Here is a 21,003-nt window from a genome sequence, read left to right on the forward strand (position 1 = left end):
GGTATCCAAAAATATGTAGAGAGAACTTGTTGTGATATTGAATACAACTACAATAAAAACAATACGAAATCTGATACTTTTTGCAATTGCGTTCAAATAGAAGCAAAATATACACGCTAATAACAACAACAAATATTAAGACAAAGCGCGTAACCAGACACTGACTGGTGGAAGAGCCCAAAAGCCCACAACGAGAGTAACACAGTTAAAGATGTACAAATCGATCGAGCAAAAACAAAGCCGATATCAATAGAGTAAAAAAGTAAAGTTTGAGTTAAAAGAAAAAAAAAAAAAAAAAATAATAATAAAAATAAACACAACAGTAAAAAGCAACAACTCATTATTAAAACTTGAAAAAAAATATTTATTTGCGCTGTGAGTTTTAGAAAAAAACCCATGCAAGACAAGACAAACGCGTTTTAAGCGTCGTTAAGTGAGGAACACAAGAAATAAGAAATCAATTTAATGAAAGCGCGCGCGTGTGTAATTAAGTGAAAATTAATTATTGAAAAATTATACATAGTATTTTAAGAAGAAATAAAACCCACAAATACAATAAAAATTCAATATACTAAAAAAAGTGTTTAAAAGTTTAAAATAATAAAATTAAAAATGGTGGAAACCACAACTGTAACACGCACTACGGAATTACCAGTTCCTGCAACTACTCCAGCAGCACCCATACGTATTAACACTACGTCCCCAACGACCACCACCTCTGCTGCCACTACCGCTGCTGGGGCTAGGCAAAATGATGAAGTCACTCGTGGTATTTATAATTTAAAAATGATCTTATTCCTGCTGCTCCTTCCTTTGGTGCTTTTTGCAGTATTTCTAAAACATCTGTTGGATTATTTATTTGGTTTGGGCCTTAAAGAGAAAGATGTGGCTGGAAAAGTGGCTTTGGTAAGTGTTATTTTTATATCATCATCATTTATTTATACGCGTAGTATACATGTAATCCATATATGGATGTTTCACATCTTAAAAACTCCAAAATTAAATTAAATCGGAATAAAATAAATAAAAAACAACAAAGGCAAAGTCAAAACAAAACATGTTTTGTTTTTAAGCTGAAGTTGTTGTTGTTTAATTTGTCATAATTTTAAAATTCCTCCTACATTTATTATGACGATGTACAGTGGAGCTGAATAAGCAATGTGTGTTCTTAAATGTAAAATACTATTTTGCAGTAGTGTAGAATCACTAACTAGAACAAAAATTTGTGACAATTTAGAGAATACCTATAAAAGAGAATTTATGGTGAGGAAAATTAGTGTGAAGTGCTACTACTATCCGATTACACAGGCCAACAAAATTAATAAAAGCTTAAAAATTATCTCGAAGAAAGAGGAGTTAAATCTTTGTGTTAAAGTCGATAGTTTGGACTTTCAGACAACATAACAAACAAAAGTTAGTTCGCGTTGATGAATTTGGAAAAGAATACTATGTCAAAAATTTGTTGGTCTGTGTTATCATAGTACATACTTTAATGATCATTAAAATTAATTCCGAATAGTATACTACGTCTTCACTACAACGAACTAATATTCCCATTATTTTTGAACCAAAATTTCATTCATGTGACACCCTAGACCCGCTTCGGAGGTGCATATTGTATCAGTCTAATTTTTCAAGAGTTTGCTGAGTATTTCTGGTTCTACCCAACTAATATCTCGGACAATATTGGTCATAAAGGGTATATATTATATAGTTTAGGGGAACAAAATTTCATTCATGTGACATCCTAGACCCGCTTCGAAGGTGCATATTGAATCAGTCTAATTTTTCAAGAGTTTTCTGAGTATTTCTGGTTCTACCCAACTAATATCTTGGACGATATTGGTCATAAAGGATATATATAGTTTAGGGGTCGAATCACTTATGAGTGAGTCTTTTCTACTAACAAGACGTCTGGCTGTTTTCCTAAACGTCAGTGTAAATTTTGACTATTTATTTCACATTCCCAAAGTCATTTGCTTTGCAGCTAGTTATAATTCTGAATTTAAAAGTTAGGGTTATATTTCAGTTAAGAAAATGTCAAAAACTTTTCTACACCTCTAATCCCACTGTTAGACATCAGCAATTAAGAAAAACAATCACCTCTCAGTAACATTTCTAAAGACAAGTTTTTGCTTTAGCTTTTTTCTTCAAGAGAAATTAAATTAAAAGAAAGGCCTAAAAAAAGAATGTTTTGTTTTGAGTTTCCCCAATTATTAACAACAACTATGTATGCTGCTATTGATATTGCTGCTTGTTTTCTCGTCTGTCTTTACTCTTAATATTGGTTCTCTTATCAATAACGTCATCAATGAAATAACAAGTTTTTGAACTTAAACTTTATATATGAAAAAAACGTCGCTTTTGTTGTAATTTCACTTTTGTTTTTGCTGCTTTTTTGTTGTTGTTTTAAAGGCCTTATTTTCACTTTAAGTTATTTTTTTATAAAAAATCTATTTAAATATTTTTTGTTTATTTTTTTTTTAAATAAATAAACTTATTAACTAACGTTGGTATTTAAAAAATGCTGCTTGTATCAATGTTTGTATATTAAACAAAATTTTCATTTTTGCATTTTCTAGGCTTCAAACCATTTGGGTGTGGTTTATTATTATTCCATTAATGGTTAATAGAATTTAACGTTTATTTATTGTATAATTTATGTTTACTAGTTAGTTAATCATAAATAAATATTTATTAGCTGTTTGTTATTGTAATTGTTGTTTTTTTTTCTTTCGTTCAGTATTGTTTACTTATTTTGCTCCATAATTTGTGGTGGTTTTGTCTAGAAAAGGTAAACAAAAATAATATTTGCAAATGTTCATTGTGGGGGGTTTAAGTCTTGGCTAAGTTTAAATTGGTGATATGATGCAATGATCTAATAATGAGATCATGATAGCATAAATTGTATTAAGACTCTTATATTAATTGGTCAATAAGTTTATTTCTTCGACTTATTAACAGTTTAGACAAAGAATAGTGATCATATTGAAATAGGCAAATTACAAGTGTTTTATAACATATCAAGTCCCTTAAAAGCATTTTCAATTATTCTTTCCCTTTTAAGCTAATTGCCTCTTGAAGTTTTTAACTTTGCTTATTTAATGATCAGAATATGGCCCTTATTAATTTCGAGTAGACGATTTTATATTAATTATATTTTGAATATTTTTTTCTAATAAATTATTTTTAACTTATCGAGGGACTATATATATATATATATATATATATATATATATATATATATATATTGTAAAAAAAAAAATTTTAAAATATTCACCAACTAGTGTTCTCCTGAAAACTTGTTATTTGAGATAGAGACTATCCCCCTTATTCACAAACAAACATTTTATTTTATAAACAGTTTATAAAGTAGATTTTGTATGGAAATTTTGTTTTGTAAACCTTTTATAAAATAACAATGTTGTTTGTGAATAAGGGGGATAGTCTCTATCTCAAATAACAAGTTTACAGGAGAGCACTAGTTGGTGAATATTTTTAAATTTTTTTTTTCTACAATATTTTTCTAGGACTTTCTTTCAGGAATATGAGGACTTTTTCCAGGAATATGATGTTTTGGTTGAAAATCAATATTATATGGCTAAAAACGACAACGAAATTAAATAAATTAGTATCATCTTGAAAATCAGCAGGTTCATTTTAAATATTTTGACGGATTTATGTTCAGCATGTCGAAATAAACTGAAATGTACTAAAAATAATAGAGTTTAAAGCAATTTTTTGGAATAGATAGATAGATAGATAGATAGATAGATAGATAGATAGATAGATAGATAGATAGATAGATAGATAGATAGATAGATAGATAGATAGATAGATAGATAGACAGATAGACAGATAGATAGATAGATAGATAGATAGATAGATAGATAGATAGATAGATAGATAGATAGATAGATAGATAGATAGATAGATAGATAGATAGATAGATAGATAGATAGATAGATAGATAGATAGATAGATAGATAGATAGATAGATAGATAGATAGATAGATAGATAGATAGTAGATAGATAGATAGATAGATAGATAGATAGATAGATAGATAGATAGATAGATAGATAGATAGATAGATAGATAGATAGATAGATAGATAGATAGATAGATAGATAGATAGATAGATAGATAGATAGATAGATAGATAGATAGATAGATAGATAGATAGATAGATAGATAGATAGATAGATAGATAGATAGATAGATAGATAGATAGATAGATAGATAGATAGATAGATAGATAGATAGATAGATAGATAGATAGATAGATAGATAGATAGATAGATAGATAGATAGATAGATAGATGATAGATAGATAGATAGATAGATAGATAGATAGATAGATAGATAGATAGATAGATAGATAGATAGATAGATAGATAGATAGATAGATAGATAGATAGATAGATAGATAGATAGATAGATAGATAGATAGATAGATAGATAGATAGATAGATAGATAGATAGATAGATAGATAGATAGATAGATAGATAGATAGATAGATAGATAGATAGATAGATAGATAGATAGATAGATAGATAGATAGATAGATAGATAGATAGATAGATAGATAGATAGATAGATAGATAGATAGATAGATAGATAGATAGATAGATAGATAGATAGATAGATAGATAGATAGATAGATAGATAGATAGATAATTTTCAAAATATATTCTGTTGAATATAGTCCCTCGTTATGATATTATCCAAAAAAATATAATAATTATACAATTATCGTAATGAAAACTTTATAAGCTATTAAGTTTCATCAACAACATTTTATTTCTTATGAACATTTTCAACTTAATGATATAAAATTTTCCATTATTTTTATTAAAATCGTCTCGATTTTGTTATTTTCTTAATTATAGATTTTAATTTTTCCAAAAACTTTTATGTGCTTTTCACGCTTAAGTGATTTTTTCTTGAAAGCATCATTAAGACAATTTACTTTTAAGTTGCCCTCTTCATAAAATGTTCATACATGTTAACGATGAAAACAGATGAAGAGATCGTGCGGAATATACATACATACATACATATGTTTAGTTTGTTGTTTTAAAGGTAACAATTTGAAATAATTGAGGAGTAGAATCTGAACTTTTCAAGCTATAGCTCCATCCATTAATGTGTGAGATCGAATTTTTACTCATTAGAAATTCCTGTCATTGGATTTAAATAAATTGGTTCAACAGAAAATATTTATTGAACAATTTGTTTGATTTGTGTGATTTAGACTGAAAATAGTTTTTAAATTTTATATAAAAAACACCCAGTATTTTTCATACTAAATTGTAAATATTATTCTACGATCATGTTTCTAAATGCGGGCCTTTAAAATTTCATAGAAAAATATTAATTTTTAAGATCTTGGGAATTTTTTTCAAAGGAGTGTCAAGTTTATTTATTGTTAATATTCGTATGACGATCATTAGTATTTCATTTCTATTTACAAAATATGTGATTTATACAATTTTTTATAAAAAAAAAATCTGCTATATATGATGCGGTAAACTGTGGTCACTACACTTAGATTAAAAAGTTTATAACTGAGGTTTAATTCAATTGATAGTATTAATAATTATTTAAAAACGATTTAACTATAAATTAGCAAAAAAAAAAAGAAACATTATTGATAAACACGATCGATTTAGATAAATTACTAATTTCTTTTATTTTGAAATTTTTTTTTTAAATATCTTTAGACATTCATTTAAGTATTTGTTAAAGTTTCTTTTACTTTGAAATCAGGTTTCAGACATTCATTTTAATCTTTTAAAGTCTTTTTTTTTCAAATCATATATAAAATTATTATCATTATTGTAATTAATTTATATAGTTCAACAGGTCGTAGCCTCCTCATCACTGCATTTGAAAAGCGAGGTAGAGACAACAAATTGTGTTTATGTGTATTATTTTAGTTTTCACAAATTATAGGGTTACAAATGTCGTCGTTAACATTTAATTAAACAAGATACAAATTTACAATACTATACAGCCAGAGAAACACAATAACAATAAAGCATTTAGGGTGCTTTAACAAAAATATGAATGAGTCAAGCGAATGAATGAATTTTGTTTTTAACCCATTGATGTATTAATAAATAAATGTACGTGAATTATTATAACAATATTAAAGTATTTTTTTTTTAATTTGCTTAAAATATTTCCAGTATTCTGAAACTTTTTAATAAAATTAGTTTCATATGGTTTATAACAAAAAAATGCACGATTGTGGGTTAAAATAATTGATCTATGTATTAAATTTTGTTTTGATTTAAAAAAGCGACTTTTTGCTTAAAAATGTTATTGGGGATAAGTTATTTTCCAAATTGTAATGATATTTTTAATTATAAGAATACTGAAAATTTAATTTTTCGGACACAACAGCAGAATGGAATGCATTTTCGGGTACGCTACGGCCTGAAAGCAATCTTCTTGTGCCATATGCTATGTCACTTGTAAACATCCTCTATTTAACACACAAGTTGTGAAGAAATGGAATATGGGAATTGTAACAAAGGGGAAATAATGGACCGATTTTAACCAATAGGCTTTGACCCTGGAACAATAGAAGATCACGTACCAAATTTCATTGAATTATCTTTAAAATTGCAACCTGTAGTTTGATTACAAAGTTTACTGGACGGACGAACAGACGGACATATGTAGCTAAATCGACTCAGAAAATGATTTTAAGCCGGTTGATATATTTTAAGGTGGGTTTAGGATCAATATTGTTGCGCGTTACCAACATCAGCACGAACCCAATATACCCTCCCCACTAAAGTGGTATAAAAACAGTTACGGAAAGAGCAACAAATGAAAATGAAAAAATTATTATACATTTTTAAAACATATTTCCCTTAACGGGTTAAACTATTTAAAGATGTGATGCAATAGAATAATTTGAATAACTTTATTTTTATACATTTTTGTGTTGTTATTGTCATTAAAACAAGAGATCTAAAGAAAAAATTGAGAGAAGGGAAATAAATATTTTTTCGTATAGAAAAAAAACAAAAAGGTTAACAATTAAGAGAACTAAATGCTGTTAATGCCTGTATGAGGCATGCATATGCTTAAAAAAATTCACTTCCAACTAATCACTTTACACACGTACTTTGAAAAGTTCTCACACTCATACCGACATGCGAAAATATGTAAAAATAATTTTATTGTTTACAAATTAACTTAACAAATATTAAATAACAATGAAATTGTAAAACAATTAAATACAGACACATACATAATTCAAAAACATTAAATATTGTATTAACATTATATTAAACAAACCACAATAGGGTTGTTAAAACAACTTTATTAAAATATAATTTTCAAAATGTATTTTAATTGTATAAAACAATAAAAATCTCCCTTAGAGCAATAAGAATATACTTAATAAAAAGTGAATTACTAATTGTATTGTTGTCTGCAGGTTACAGGTGGTGGCAGCGGTTTGGGCCGTGAAATTGCTCTTGAATTGGCACGTAAAGGTTGTAAAATAGCTGTGGTCGATGTAAATTCCAAAGGCTGTTATGAAACTGTTGATATGATTTCAAAAATTCCCCACGGTGTAGCCAAAGCTTACAAGGTAAGTTCTAACTAAAAAAAATATATAATTTTTACTTGTTAAAATAAAATATTTATTTAAAAAAAAATGTTCATTTAGACTGATGTCTCATCGCCACGTGAATTACAACTGATGAGTTTAAAAATTGAAAAAGAATTGGGCCCCGTGGAAATTCTAGTTAACAATGCGTCTCTCATGCCCATGACATCGACACCACAGTTGAAAGATGATGAAATTGAAAAAATTATTACCGTTAATTTGGGATCATACATTATGGTACGTGATTTTTTGTGTATTTTTTATTTTAACAACATTTATTATTCTCAGTTTAAATGTAAAATTCATTTATTGAAATTTTAAATGAAATTAATAATATATTTCAACATTGTCTTTTTTATTTATTGGTTGCATTTAATTGTTGTTTGGTTTGTGCGCCTCAGACCACTAAAGCCTTTTTACCCAAAATGGTGGCACGTAAATCTGGACATGTAGTTGCTGTTGCGGCATTGTCTGGTAAGTTGTAATACATTTTTTCAATACTTGTCATTTATGGCTGTTATATGCATTGTTTCAAAAGGATGAGTAACAATATTTTTTATATATTATTATTACCGGGAATTGTTATATGAGTTTGTGTGTTTAAACTTTTAAGAATACGTCAAAATAAATAAATTATAATACCCCTGATGTACAATATAAAATGTATGATCATAATGCTATAAATTAATTAATTTAACCTAATGAAATCTATTATTATTTATTGACCATATATTAATTATACCCTACACCACTTTAGTGGGGAGGGTATATTGGATTTGTGCTGATGCTTGTAACATACAAAAATATTCGTCCTAGACCCACCTTAAAGTATACCAATCGGCTTAGAATCGTTTTCTGAGTCGATTAAGCTATGTCCGTCCGTCTGGCTGGCTGGCTGTCCATGTAAACCTTGTGCGCAAGGTACAGGTCGCAATTTTCAAGATAATTGGATGAAATTTGGCACGCACGTTTTATTTGACCCAAGGACGAAGCCTATTGAAAATGGTTGAAATCGGTCCATTATTTCACCTAGCCCCCATAGAACAGAACCCCCGAAAAGGGCTTTTGAGCTCATAATTATGTTAAATATACAGATATATCGATAAAATACGGCACAACTAAGTTTTATAGAAGTCTTGGTGACCCTGCCAAATTTCATAAAGATCGGGCCCCATTTGACCCTAGCTCCCATACAAAGTCCTCTTCAGAAAATTACTTGAATGTTCCAAATTAACTTATAAACACAAATATCGCGATGAAATTCAGCACAATAAAATATTATGTAAATATAAATATATTCACAAAATTTTATCGGGCTTGGTCCATATTTGCCCCTAGTCCCCATATAAAGCCTCTTTCAGAAAATTAGTTTTTCATCCATAAATTGCTTAAATGTATCGGAACAATGAAATATTGAAGATAAATGCTTTATTATGAAAAATAAGTCACATATAATATTCATAAATGGTGTAGGGTATCATATGGTCGGCCACGCCCGACTATACTTTCTTACTTCTTTTCTTTTAAAATGGTTATATTGGAAGTGATTAATTATGGACCGATCCTCCTAAAATTTAATAAAGATTTTGGTTTCAATAAAATTTCATTGCTATACTTATATGGTTCTTTTTTACGTCGAATTTCGTATTTTGAAGTAATTTATGAGCCCTATAAAAATTGATAAAGGGATTTTAGTTCCTATAATACTTGTGAATGTCGAATTTCGTTGATATATTGGAATTTTGTAGCAAATTATGAGCGTTAACATAATTTTCTAGGCAGACTTCATACGGGGAGTAGGGTCAACTGTGCACCGATCCTGAAAAAACTTGACAGTATGATTTAAGTAGCTATAGAACATGTTTATGTCGAATTTTACCTCTATACATACTTTTATAAGCCAGTTATGCGCGTTATAGTAATTTTCTGAAGAGGATCTTATTTATGTGGGAGGTAGGAACAATTGTGGACCTGATCTTCACAAAATTTGCTAGAGAAATTTTATATCCTATAAATTCGGTTTATGTCGAATTTTGTAGCAAATTAGTAGCGTTAAAGAAAAATTTTACAAAAACATTTGTCCTTCTATAAAACTTGTTTATGTCGATCTCCATCGTTATACATGCTTTTTGAAATCTGTAATATTCTGAAGAAGACCTTATATGGGGCTTGGTGAAATCATGGACCTATAATGCCTATTTAATACCAAACTAAACTTGTTCCGATTTGACTCTATCGTGATTTCACGAATGTCGGATATGGAATGAGGACCCAGAATATACGTATACACTTTTATTGGTCTTAAAATATACGTATACACTTTTTTTGGTCTTAGACCAATATTTCAATGTGTAACAAACGGAACCATCTTTTTTGATGGTGGGTAGTTTACCGTTACAAAATATTCTAAATATTTCAACACTGAACAATAATTCTGACAATAGAATTCGATAAAAAAAAGAATAAATTTTTCATTTAAGTATTGGAAATGAAAAATCGTAAGTAACTTATTATTGGACATTGATGAAAAAAGCGGTAATTCGATCTCTGGTTTCACAATTAAAATTGTTATTGTATCATACCGCTTGGTATGTTTAAATTTGGAAATATATTTATTTTATTTCCTATGCTTTTCTTAATATCGTAAATAAGTACCTAATCTAAAATGTTTTTTTTTAAATAAGTACTTAAAAATACTAACATTATTCTTAAAAAAATATATATAACATTTGTAAATAATACATTGTAAATAATATAAAATAAGAATAAATTCTACAAATTAAGCATATTTTCAGCAAAGAGGTTAGTATTACTATAAAATTCATGTTTTTCAATTTTCTTATTAAATTTTTAACAATGTCAAATATTATTTTTTTAATTTAAGGTCTTGTACCTTTACCCGGTGCTGGCATTTATACTGCAACCAAATATGGTATTATTGGCTTTATGGAGGCATTGAGATGTGAATTACGTTTATCCAGTAGCGATTATGTACGTACAACAGTGGCCAATACATATTTTATGAAGACAAGTGGCGATTTGCATTTACTCAGTGATGCAGGGTAAGTTTGTTCAATTATAAATATTGTTTCATTATTGAATGGTTCGGTAGAGCAAAAACATAATTATAGTTTTTTATTTCTTTTTTTTTGTAATTAAACAAAATAAGTGTTGTATTCTTGTGTGTTTACATTTTCATAAAGAATTTTAAATTCCTTTTTAAAACTTCACCGTCAAATTGTTAAACTTAAAAAGCAATATGCTGGTTTGTCTGTAAATTTTCACGATAATGTTTACACAACAGATAACATCCTTCTTATATCCATTGTCCTTTTTAAAATACACACAGAAATGCGTTCAAACTTCTGAATTTAAAAGCAAAAAATATGTGCACATATATGTATTTCAATAATTGTGTATGTGTCTTTCAATTTACAAAAGACCACATAAGCTGCTATAATTGATATCTTAATTATTTTTTATATGCTCTACAAGTATTTTCTTTATATAACAATATTTCATTGTCGTATATTTGTTTTTTTTTTGTATTCATTCCTATTTTCGTTTTTATTTAATTTTTTACTTAAAAAGCATCTCGAGCAGTTATCCTGGTTTACCAACAGCATATGTGGCAGAGAAAATTGTCCGTGGCATGTTACTCAATGAGCGTATGGTGTACGTGCCAAAAATATTTGCATTAAGTGTCTGGTTGCTCAGGTAAGTTAATAACGAAAGTTAAAGCAAAAACACACAGCTTGAATTGATTCAACAAAAAAGAGTTTTTAGTGTGAAGGAAACAACAACAATCGTTTTTTTTCCACAAACAACAAATTTATTTTATAAACATGAATATTAGGCTGGATCTAACAATAGTCGACGAAAATCAGCTCCTGAACCGGACAGACTGTGTATTCATGTAAACATTCTTGTTAACGAAAGGTTACAATTTTCAAGTCTAGTCTATAATCTAGACTATAGTCTAGCATATAGTCTAGTATATAATCTAGTCTATAGTCAATAGTCAAGTCTATAGTCTAGTCTATAGTCTAGTCTATAGTCTAGTCTATAGTCTAGTCTATAGTCTAGTCTATAGTCTAGTCTATAGTCTAGTCTATAGTCTAGTCTATAGTCTAGTCTATAGTCTAGTCTATAGTCTAGTCTATAGTCTAGTCTATAGTCTAGTCTATAGTCTAGTCTATAGTCTAGTCTATAGTCTAGTCTATAGTCTAGTCTATAGTCTAGTCTATAGTCTAGTCTGTAGTCTAGTCTATAGTTCTGATCTATAGTCTAGTCTAGTCTATAGTCTAGTCTATAGTTCTGATCTATAGTCTAGTCTAGTCTATAGTCTAGTCTATAGTCTAATCTATAGTCTAGTCTATAGTCTAATCTATAGTCTAGTCTATAGTCTAGTCTATAGTCTAGTCTATAGTCTAGTCTATAGTCCAGTCTATAGTCTAGTCTATAGTCTAGTCTATAGTCTAGTCTAGTCTATAGTCTAGTCTATAGTCCAGTCTATAGTCTAGTCTATAGTCTAGTCTATAGTCTAGTCTATAGTCTAGTCTATAGTCTAGTCTATAGTCTAGTCTATAGTCTAGTCTATAGTCTAGTCTATAGTCTAGTCTATAGTCTAGTCTATAGTCTAGTCTATAGTCTAGTCTATAGTCTAGTGTATAGTCTAGTCTATAGTCTAGTCTATAGTCTAGTCTATAGTCTAGTCTATAGTCTAGTCTATAGTCTAGTCTATAGTCTAGTCTATAGTCTAGTCTATAGTCTAGTCTATAGTCTAGTCTATAGTCTAGTCTATAGTCTAGTCTATAGTCTAGTCTATAGTCTAGTCTATAGTCTATAGTCTAGTCTAGTCTAGTCTATAGTCTAGTCTAGTCTATAGTCTAGTCTAGTCTATAGTCTAGTCTAGTCTATAGTCTAGTCTAGTCTATAGTCTAGTCTAGTCTATAGTCTAGTCTAGTCTATAGTCTAGTCTAGTCTATAGTCTAGTCTAGTCTATAGTCTAGTCTATAGTCTAGTCTATAGTCTAGTCTATAGTCTAGTCTATAGTCTAGTCTATAGTCTAGTCTATAGTCTAGTCTATAGTCTAGTCTATAGTCTAGTCTATAGTCTAGTCTATAGTCTAGTCTATAGTCTAGTCTATAGTCTAGTCTATAGTCTAGTCTATAGTCTAGTCTATAGTCTAGTCTATAGTCTAGTCTATAGTCTAGTCTATAGTCTAGTCTATAGTCTAGTCTATAGTCTAGTCTATAGTCTAGTCTATAGTCTAGTCTATAGTCTAGTCTATAGTCTAGTCTATAGTCTAGTCTATAGTCTAGTCTATAGTCTAGTCTATAGTCTAGTCTATAGTCTAGTCTATAGTCTAGTCTATAGTCTAGTCTATAGTCTAGTATATAGTGTAGTACATACTTAATCTAGTCTATAATATAGTATATAGTCTAGTCTATAGTCTAGTCTATAGTCTAGTCTATAGTCTAGTCTATAGTCTAGTCTATAGTCTAGTCTATAGTCTAGTCTATAGTCTAGTCTATAGTCTAGTCTATAGTCTAGTCAATAGTCTAGTCTATAGTCTGGCCTATAGTCTAGTATAGCATAATCTAGTCTTTAGTTTAGTCTATAGTCTATTTTATAATCTAGTTTATAGTTTAGTCTATAGTATAGTCTATACTTTAGTCTATAGTCTGGCCTATAGCCTAGTCTATACTATAGTCTATAGTATAGTCTAGTCTATAGTCAATCTAGTGGAAAATTAGATTAGAGAAAAGACTTGAGTTTGAAGGACATACAATTCGGTCCATAATTAGCCTCCAAATTCTATTACTTAAACATCCACAAGGGTATACCATGAATGGGTTGTTAAATGGCAGTCAATGAATTTTTATAGAGATGAGTTTATTAAAAGAGAAATTGTATGATTCTGTGCCAAAAGGGCCTCAGGGTTCTGATCTCCTTATATTAAACATCTCATTATACCACAATTTCGTCTAAGGGCGCAAGAAATACAAATGAATAAATAAAGTAAACTTTATAAATCTGGGAGGTCACCCTAATGTATGAAAAAGAAGAATATCAAACACTGCATGCATTTGATAACTACATTCTCATACTATCTTCAAAACACGTGCTGCTACTAAAGTTGCTTAATTTAACTTAAGTACAATATACAATATAATAATGTACCACATATTTGGTGCAACTTTTTCGTTGAGTAAAAGTACCACAATAATTTCATAGTCCTTAGCACAAAATATTATTTAACTAACTCAAATGAATTGATCCGCTTTGAGTTAAATAAGATATGTATTTATGAACATTTGGAGTCAAACATTTTGATAGTTATGATAACTGGAGGAAATACATACATATATTATAATGCCGATCATATGGCAACTTCTCAGAAATTAATAAATTTTCATCATTTAGGTATCCAGGCATTTTTATTGCAAGATTTTTTAAATAAAAAGTACTTTTTTGGGAGATTAGTACCAATTTCTAAACAATAAAGTTCATCTCTATTGGTAGTTAGTAATTCAGCCCGTATAGTATTTCGAATATAGTACATATGTACATATGTATGTACATTAGGGTGGACAATAAGTGGAAATTGTTGATGTTATCACCGAAAATGTAGTTCATTTTAAAAATATTTCTTAAAATTTTTCCTGATATCAATATTTGGTAAGCTTTGAACAAAGGATAAAATGTTCCCTTTTAGAGGTTTTTATGATTTTTGTTCAAATAAAATGTATACTAATTTAGGTATCCCAATCTTGTGATAGCTGTTTATTAAAAGCGTTTATAGTATCGTCACCCGAAATGCAAAAAGAAATATCAACCAAAACATTTTAAAACGACTTTTTGATTGAAAATGGTCCACGGCATCAAAATACATGTTATCGCAAATGTTGTCAAAAACTCCGATTTTATTGACATAAAATTCAAAAGAGTGTAACAACACATTAGTCATTTCCACAAGTCAGAAAGTCTCCCATATAAGGTCCCTCCAGATCTTTACTGTTACGAGTATAGAGATGAAATTTGGCATAAGTAATTTTCTTACGAGCCAAAACCTAAGAAACTTTTATAGGAACGTAAATCTTCCTATCAAATTTCATGCGGAAAGTGTCGGGTTGTTCGATGTAAACATGTTTTTTATGAACCAAAATCGGACTAAAAAAATGTATGAACAATTTTATGAAAAACGGTCAATAATTCACTCTACCTCTCATATAAGATCCTCTTCAGTAAATTTGATGAGTAATATCACCCTGATATTTATAGGAGAGCATACCTTTTACGGCATACGGTTTGATGGTGGGTATATTAGATTCGACATAGTCGAATATAACAGTTTTACTTGTTTTATTTAGTTTTTTGTCTTTTCCGTAGAATTTTTAAAAGTGTTGTTACGCCCTTTTGCATTTCAGGTGACGATATGTATACTTCATAAGATTTTTAATTGATGTATTATAATTCTTTATGATTTAATTCAGATAAAATTTGGTCTATATAAAAACTTAAAAAATATATATAAAACAAGTAAGAAATTATAGTCGGGCGAGGCCGACCATATAATACCCTACATCTTTGACAAAAATATAATGTGATTAAGTTAAGATTATAAGTTGCCATAATAAAGCATTTAAGTTGATTTGTTCCTTGCCTTAGATATACATACTTAAGCCGTTTATTGTTGAATAAAATTGTGGACATTTAAGTGAAATTTTGATGGAGGCTTTTCATAGGGGCTAGGTTCATATGAGAACCTATTACTATGAAATTCGTGAGGGTCATCAAGTCTTGTATACAACTTGGTTTTTGCAGCTTTTTGTCGAGATATGAGTATATTAAACATAATTATGAACTTAAAAGCCCTATTCGGCGGGTTCAGTTGTATGGGGGCTAGGTGAAATAATGAACCAATGTTAACCATTTTCAATAGGTTTCGTCTACATAGAAGAACATGTGCCAAATTTCATTGAATTATCTCCAAAATTGCGACCTGTAGTTTGATTACAAGGATTACAAGCCCTATGGGGGGGGGGGGTCCAGTTGTATGGGGGCTAGGTGAAATAATGGACCGATCTTAACCATTTTCAATAGGCTTCGTCCCTGGGACAATAGAAGATCATGTACCAAATTTCATTGAATTATCTCCAAAATTGCGACTTGTAGTTTAATTACAAGGTTTACAATCCCTATTGGGGGGTTCAGTTGTATGGGGGCTGGGTGAAATAATGGAACGATCTTAACCATTTTCAATAGGTTCGTCCCTGGGACAATGGAAGATCATGTACCAAAGTTCATTGAATTATCTTCAAAATTGCGACCTGTAGTTTGATTACAAGGTTTACATGGACGGACGGACGGACAGACGGACGGACTCAATCAATCGACTCAAAAAATGATTCTGAGCCGATTGGTATACTTTAAGGTGGGTATAGGTCCAATATTATTGTGCGTTACAAACATCAGCACAAACGCAATATACCCTCCCCACTGAAGTGGTGTAGGGTATAAAAAAAAACATCACAAAACTCCTCTCAAAAGCATTTCACGTGATATACAAATTTAATATCATTCTTTTGCGAGGAATACAATTTGAAAACTCTTAAAAAAGACGTTTTTATCCTTAGACCCAGCTTATTAATTATTCACCCCATCACAAACATTTTGAGAAACATTTTTAGAATGTACTAAGCTTGCATTTTCAGTGGAGACACCCTAATGTGCATACAATGATAGCAAACATATTCGTTTCAAAAAATTTAATTACATTATATAAAAATAGTGTGGTTTCTGTATGTTTACTTTTCTTTACACATTTATAGTGTTTTTTTTTAATTCTCAAGTTCCTTTAAAAAAATATTATATTTTTTCAAATACAATCATTAACATTTTTTTTTTAATTTTAGATTATTACCCACCAAATGGCAGGATTACATGCTCTTAAGATTTTATAATTTTGATGTACGCAGCCATCATTTGTTTTATTGGAAATGAATTGAAAAGAAACCCAAAAAATCAATTATTTTACGTGCCAAACTACAAAATCTCTTTAAATAGTTAAAGGAAAAGAAGAAATTTTATTTAAAATAAAAAGTATCAAAATAGTATATGTTTAATTTTATATGTATACAATATTTGTAATTTAAAATCCAATTTAAATTTACTGGTCATTAAGCTTCTTCTTTTTTTTATAAAGAATATCATATATACATACATAATACTGCTTTTACATAAATATTTGTATTTTATTATTACTAAATAGTATTTATTTTTTTATTTTGTTTTTACATTTATTAATAATAACTGTATTGTATTTATATTTTAAGTATAATTTAATAATAAAGTTTTACCATTATTTGATTAAATATAATTTTAATAAAAATTTTTAATAAAATGTTATATATTAAGAAACAAATTTAATTCCGACAACGGAGTAAAAAGGGTTGATGCCTCTGACTTGCTCAAAAAAAAAGAATACGTAACTTCTAATAACTACTTATGTATTTTATAATTTTCTTGTTTATGCTGTTATACTACATCCTTGATATTTAATTTTTATAATTTTTATAAAAGTATATATATTCTGGGTCCTTATTAGATTCTAAGACGATCTAGCCATGTCCGTCCGTCTGTCTGTCTGTTGAAAACAAGATAGAGTCTAAACGGGAACAGCTAGAGAGCTGATGTTTTTAGTTGATGCCGGTTGTTTGGTATTGAAAATGGACAATATTGGTCCACGATTTCGCCCCATATAAGGTCCCCTTAAGAAAATTATTTTAAATCTCTTTGTAAAATCTTATAAAAAAGCATCTACAGCGGTAAGATTCGACATGAACATATTTATAGGAACCTGAATCTCTTTGTCAACTTTTATAAAGATCGACCCATAATTGACCCTATTCGCTATATAACGTCCCCTTCAGAAAATGTCTTTAAAGCTCATAACTGCCTACAAAAGCATTTACAGCGGTAAGATTCGACATGAACATATTTTTTAAGAACCAAATCTCTTTGTCAAATTTTATAAGGATCAGTACATAATTCACCCCCATATTAGGTCCCCTTCAGAAAATAACTTTAACTCTCAGTACTGCTCTAAAAGTATGAATACAGCGATGACACTTGACGCGAATATGTGTCATATAAGCCAAAATCTCTCTACAAAATTTTATGAGGTTCGGCTCATAATTGACCCTAACCCCCATATAAGGTTCCCGTCAGAAAAAACTATCGATTTATAATTGATCCTATTCCTATTAATAATAGCAGTGTAGTAGTGAAATTTATCGTAAACAAGTTTTATAGCAACAAAAATCTCTCTAAAGGCCATATTCCGAAAATCACTCTGATGTCTATATTAATTTCGAATAGTAAAATTCATCATATGTACATATTTATATCAAATAAATGGGAAGACCTTCCAAAATTTACTTTAATTTAACGACACAAAATTTGATAGTGGATATAGAAGATTCGGCATGGACGAATATAACACTCTTACTTGTTTTGATTAAAGCCTTATTCATAATAAATGTTTATGAATAAGGCCTTAAAATTTTTATTTTATAAAATATTTATAAAACTAAATTTTCCAAAAAAATGTTTTATAAACCTGTGAAATAATTAAAATTTAATTATAAATAATATTAAGGTATTTACCTTAAATATGGACATTACCATGAAAAAGTCTACCAACACATAATTTATATACAATTTACAACACATGCTTTTATAATTGGAATGTAAGGTTCATCATAGCCGAATATATCACTTTTTCCAGTCAATTTATAATTTATAGTTTTCGATAAAACTTCGAATATTGAAATGTATTCCTCTAGATGTTTGACTTTGACATAGTAGCCTACTATTTATGCGATCCCTTTCAAAAAATTAAAGTAGCAAAATATTTATAATTTATCAGTAACCTATTTTTATCTAAAAACACATATTCTTGGAAAGATATAAGAAACCAAATTATTGATATTGAAATTAGATACTTCTATTGTTAATACGACAATGTTTGCAATCTAAACTTTACAATAGTGCTGCTGCCACCTTGTGATATTATTTTACTCCAAATATTTTGAACTTATGCGAACTGATAACAATTTGATGAAAACATGTTAATTTCAATAAATTCTTCGTTTGTAGTCTGGAAAGAGAGAGGAGTGAGGTTGAGGGAATATAGCAAAAACTAGCAAAAGTTTGAAATTGATCGAATAGTATATAGGGAACTGTTGTACCGCGCATGAGGTTTATTTAAAATGCGAATTGTGAGAAACTATTTTCTTTTCAATAAGTGAATTTAAAAGGTACCTTTTAAATAAATATGGGGTTCTTAGTGACTTTGTGTGTTCTAATCATTCTTGCGAATCATCCTATATGGTGTCGGGAATATGAAGAATGTCGGGGCATTACTGAACCTGACACTGTTGTGGCAAGTAAGAAAAGTTGTGCCAAATATATATTTTGTGATGGTGAAAATTCCTATGAAGGAGAATGTTTAGCTGGCAATTATTTTAACGAATTGGAGGGAAATTGTGATGATCCGGAAAATGTTAAATGTGATATTGAACCGAATGATGATGTTAAAAGTATATATGATGAAGATTTTAATCATAAAGAAAATGAAACCGAAACTACGGTTGAAGACGGTGATGATAATGAAAATGTGACAGATGTGGATATAACAGAAATCGATGACTTAGAGGAGATAAAAGGAAATGTCTTTAATATTAACAGTGAAATGCAACAGCAAACTATACCCAAATGTCCACAATTAAATGGTTTTCATAACATCAAACACATTGCCAATACCGAATCGTGCGTAGCGTTTTACACATGTTACAATGGTAATGCCATACCCATGTTGTGTCCGGGTAAAATGTATTTCAATGAAGAGTCGGGTAAATGTGAACCACAAATGCCTGAAAGTTGCAAAGTGAGTAGATTTACAATAATATTAATTGACCATTAAATTGTGATGAAATTATCTCTGTATTTTAGTCTAGATTTTCGGTGCGTTTGAACTGCCACAAGGGAGTATACGACTTTGTGCCTCATCCTTATCGTTGTGAATACTATTTTTATTGTCTGAATGGTTTTTTAATGATTATGCGTTGTCCATATGATTTCACCTGGCATTATGAACGTGGTACTTGTGTTCACAAATCTAAATCGAAATGTTATTTTGAAAAATCTGTTATCTATAACAGAGATAATTAAAAACAAACGATTCTGTTGTGTCTGTGTTTTTTTACGTTTTTTTTTATTACACTGTAGTATATTTATACTGAATTTAAATTTGCCTCCAATAAAAAGTGATTGCTTTACTTTTTGCACGTATGAGTATTTTTTTTTTAATTATTTTCTTGTCTTTTATGTAACTATTTTAATAGTGGAATTTGAATAAACATTTTGGGTATTTTAATTATAAATACGCATGTGATTTACACGCGGTACACTGAAAATCGAGCTTGATAAAAATGACAGTGTAATATTCATATGCATGTATATTAGAGTGCTCCAAAAAAACGAAGTTGCGAATTTTGCCCGTCCCCCCCTCTAGAATTGTTCTATGGGTTGTAAAACTATGTCATACAAAAAATTAGGCTGATAGGATAACGTTAACAGGTGCCGCAACGGCACTAAAGTTTCCAAGTGCATTTACAAGGGGAAAAAATCGATTTTTTTCAGTTTTTGCTAAAATTTTGCCACTTAATAATAAACTTTACAATGTATTGTGATGGAATCGCAATGTACACATAATAAGCTTTTCGGAAAGATATAAAACATAAATATTGGTTGAAAACTTTCAGAGTTATTGCAAATTCCCCAGACCATTAACGTGTCTCACAGCACATGAATTCGAAATGTGACAAAAAAATTAACATTTTTTAGGAAATATTGTAAAAAAACATTTTGTTACTTAAAATATATCTATAATAACTAGAATGTTAGCTTTTGTCTTTATACGATAACGCAAACTTGTTCTCAGCTATGGTTAAAAAAGTTTGAATTTTTCAACGGCCGTTTCAAATCTCCAATTTCAGTTTTTTTGAAACTTTGTTAAACAAATTTTAAAATTTTTAGAAGATCTCATGGGGATTTATGGACAATAGATAAGGGAATAAAACGGTAAAAAAATTAGATCAATAATTCTTACAGTTTAGCTGTACCTGCGATTTGAACTCGGCGGATTTCGGGAAAATCGCATTTTTTTGTAATATATTAGAGAATACGTATTAATTTTTTACTGTTGTACATTTTAAACAAAGTATTTTCAGAGTATTATAGACCAGATAATATAAAATATATATTCCAAGTTTTATTCAATTCGGACATTCTTAACCCAT

At 29.2% G+C, this 21,003-nt stretch overlaps 2 protein-coding genes across 2 annotated transcripts; both read left to right on the top strand.

The window, feature by feature from the left end:
* Window positions 1-31: 31 nt before the first annotated feature.
* On the top strand, window positions 32-16,655 carry LOC119608835 (estradiol 17-beta-dehydrogenase 11). The gene is made up of 7 exons (XM_037963385.1): window positions 32-906; window positions 7,460-7,615; window positions 7,694-7,870; window positions 8,035-8,107; window positions 10,518-10,695; window positions 11,225-11,350; window positions 16,555-16,655. Exons 1-7 carry the CDS (start codon window positions 613-615, stop codon window positions 16,640-16,642), a joined length of 1,092 nt encoding a protein of 363 aa, XP_037819313.1. The 5' UTR covers window positions 32-612; the 3' UTR covers window positions 16,643-16,655.
* A 2,242-nt stretch (window positions 16,656-18,897) lies between these two features.
* LOC119608846 (probable chitinase 10) lies at window positions 18,898-19,993 on the top strand. The gene is made up of 2 exons (XM_037963396.1): window positions 18,898-19,589; window positions 19,655-19,993. The coding sequence occupies exons 1-2, from the start codon at window positions 18,978-18,980 to the stop codon at window positions 19,871-19,873; spliced, it is 831 nt and encodes a 276-aa protein (XP_037819324.1). The 5' UTR covers window positions 18,898-18,977; the 3' UTR covers window positions 19,874-19,993.
* The last annotated feature ends 1,010 nt before the right edge of the window (window positions 19,994-21,003 follow it).

This window comes from Lucilia sericata, unplaced genomic scaffold (genome assembly GCF_015586225.1).
Source record: "Lucilia sericata isolate MDLA Ls3-8-SP2 unplaced genomic scaffold, ASM1558622v1 Contig000022F_arrow, whole genome shotgun sequence".
In the NCBI taxonomy this organism is placed as follows: Eukaryota; Metazoa; Arthropoda; class Insecta; order Diptera; family Calliphoridae; genus Lucilia; species Lucilia sericata.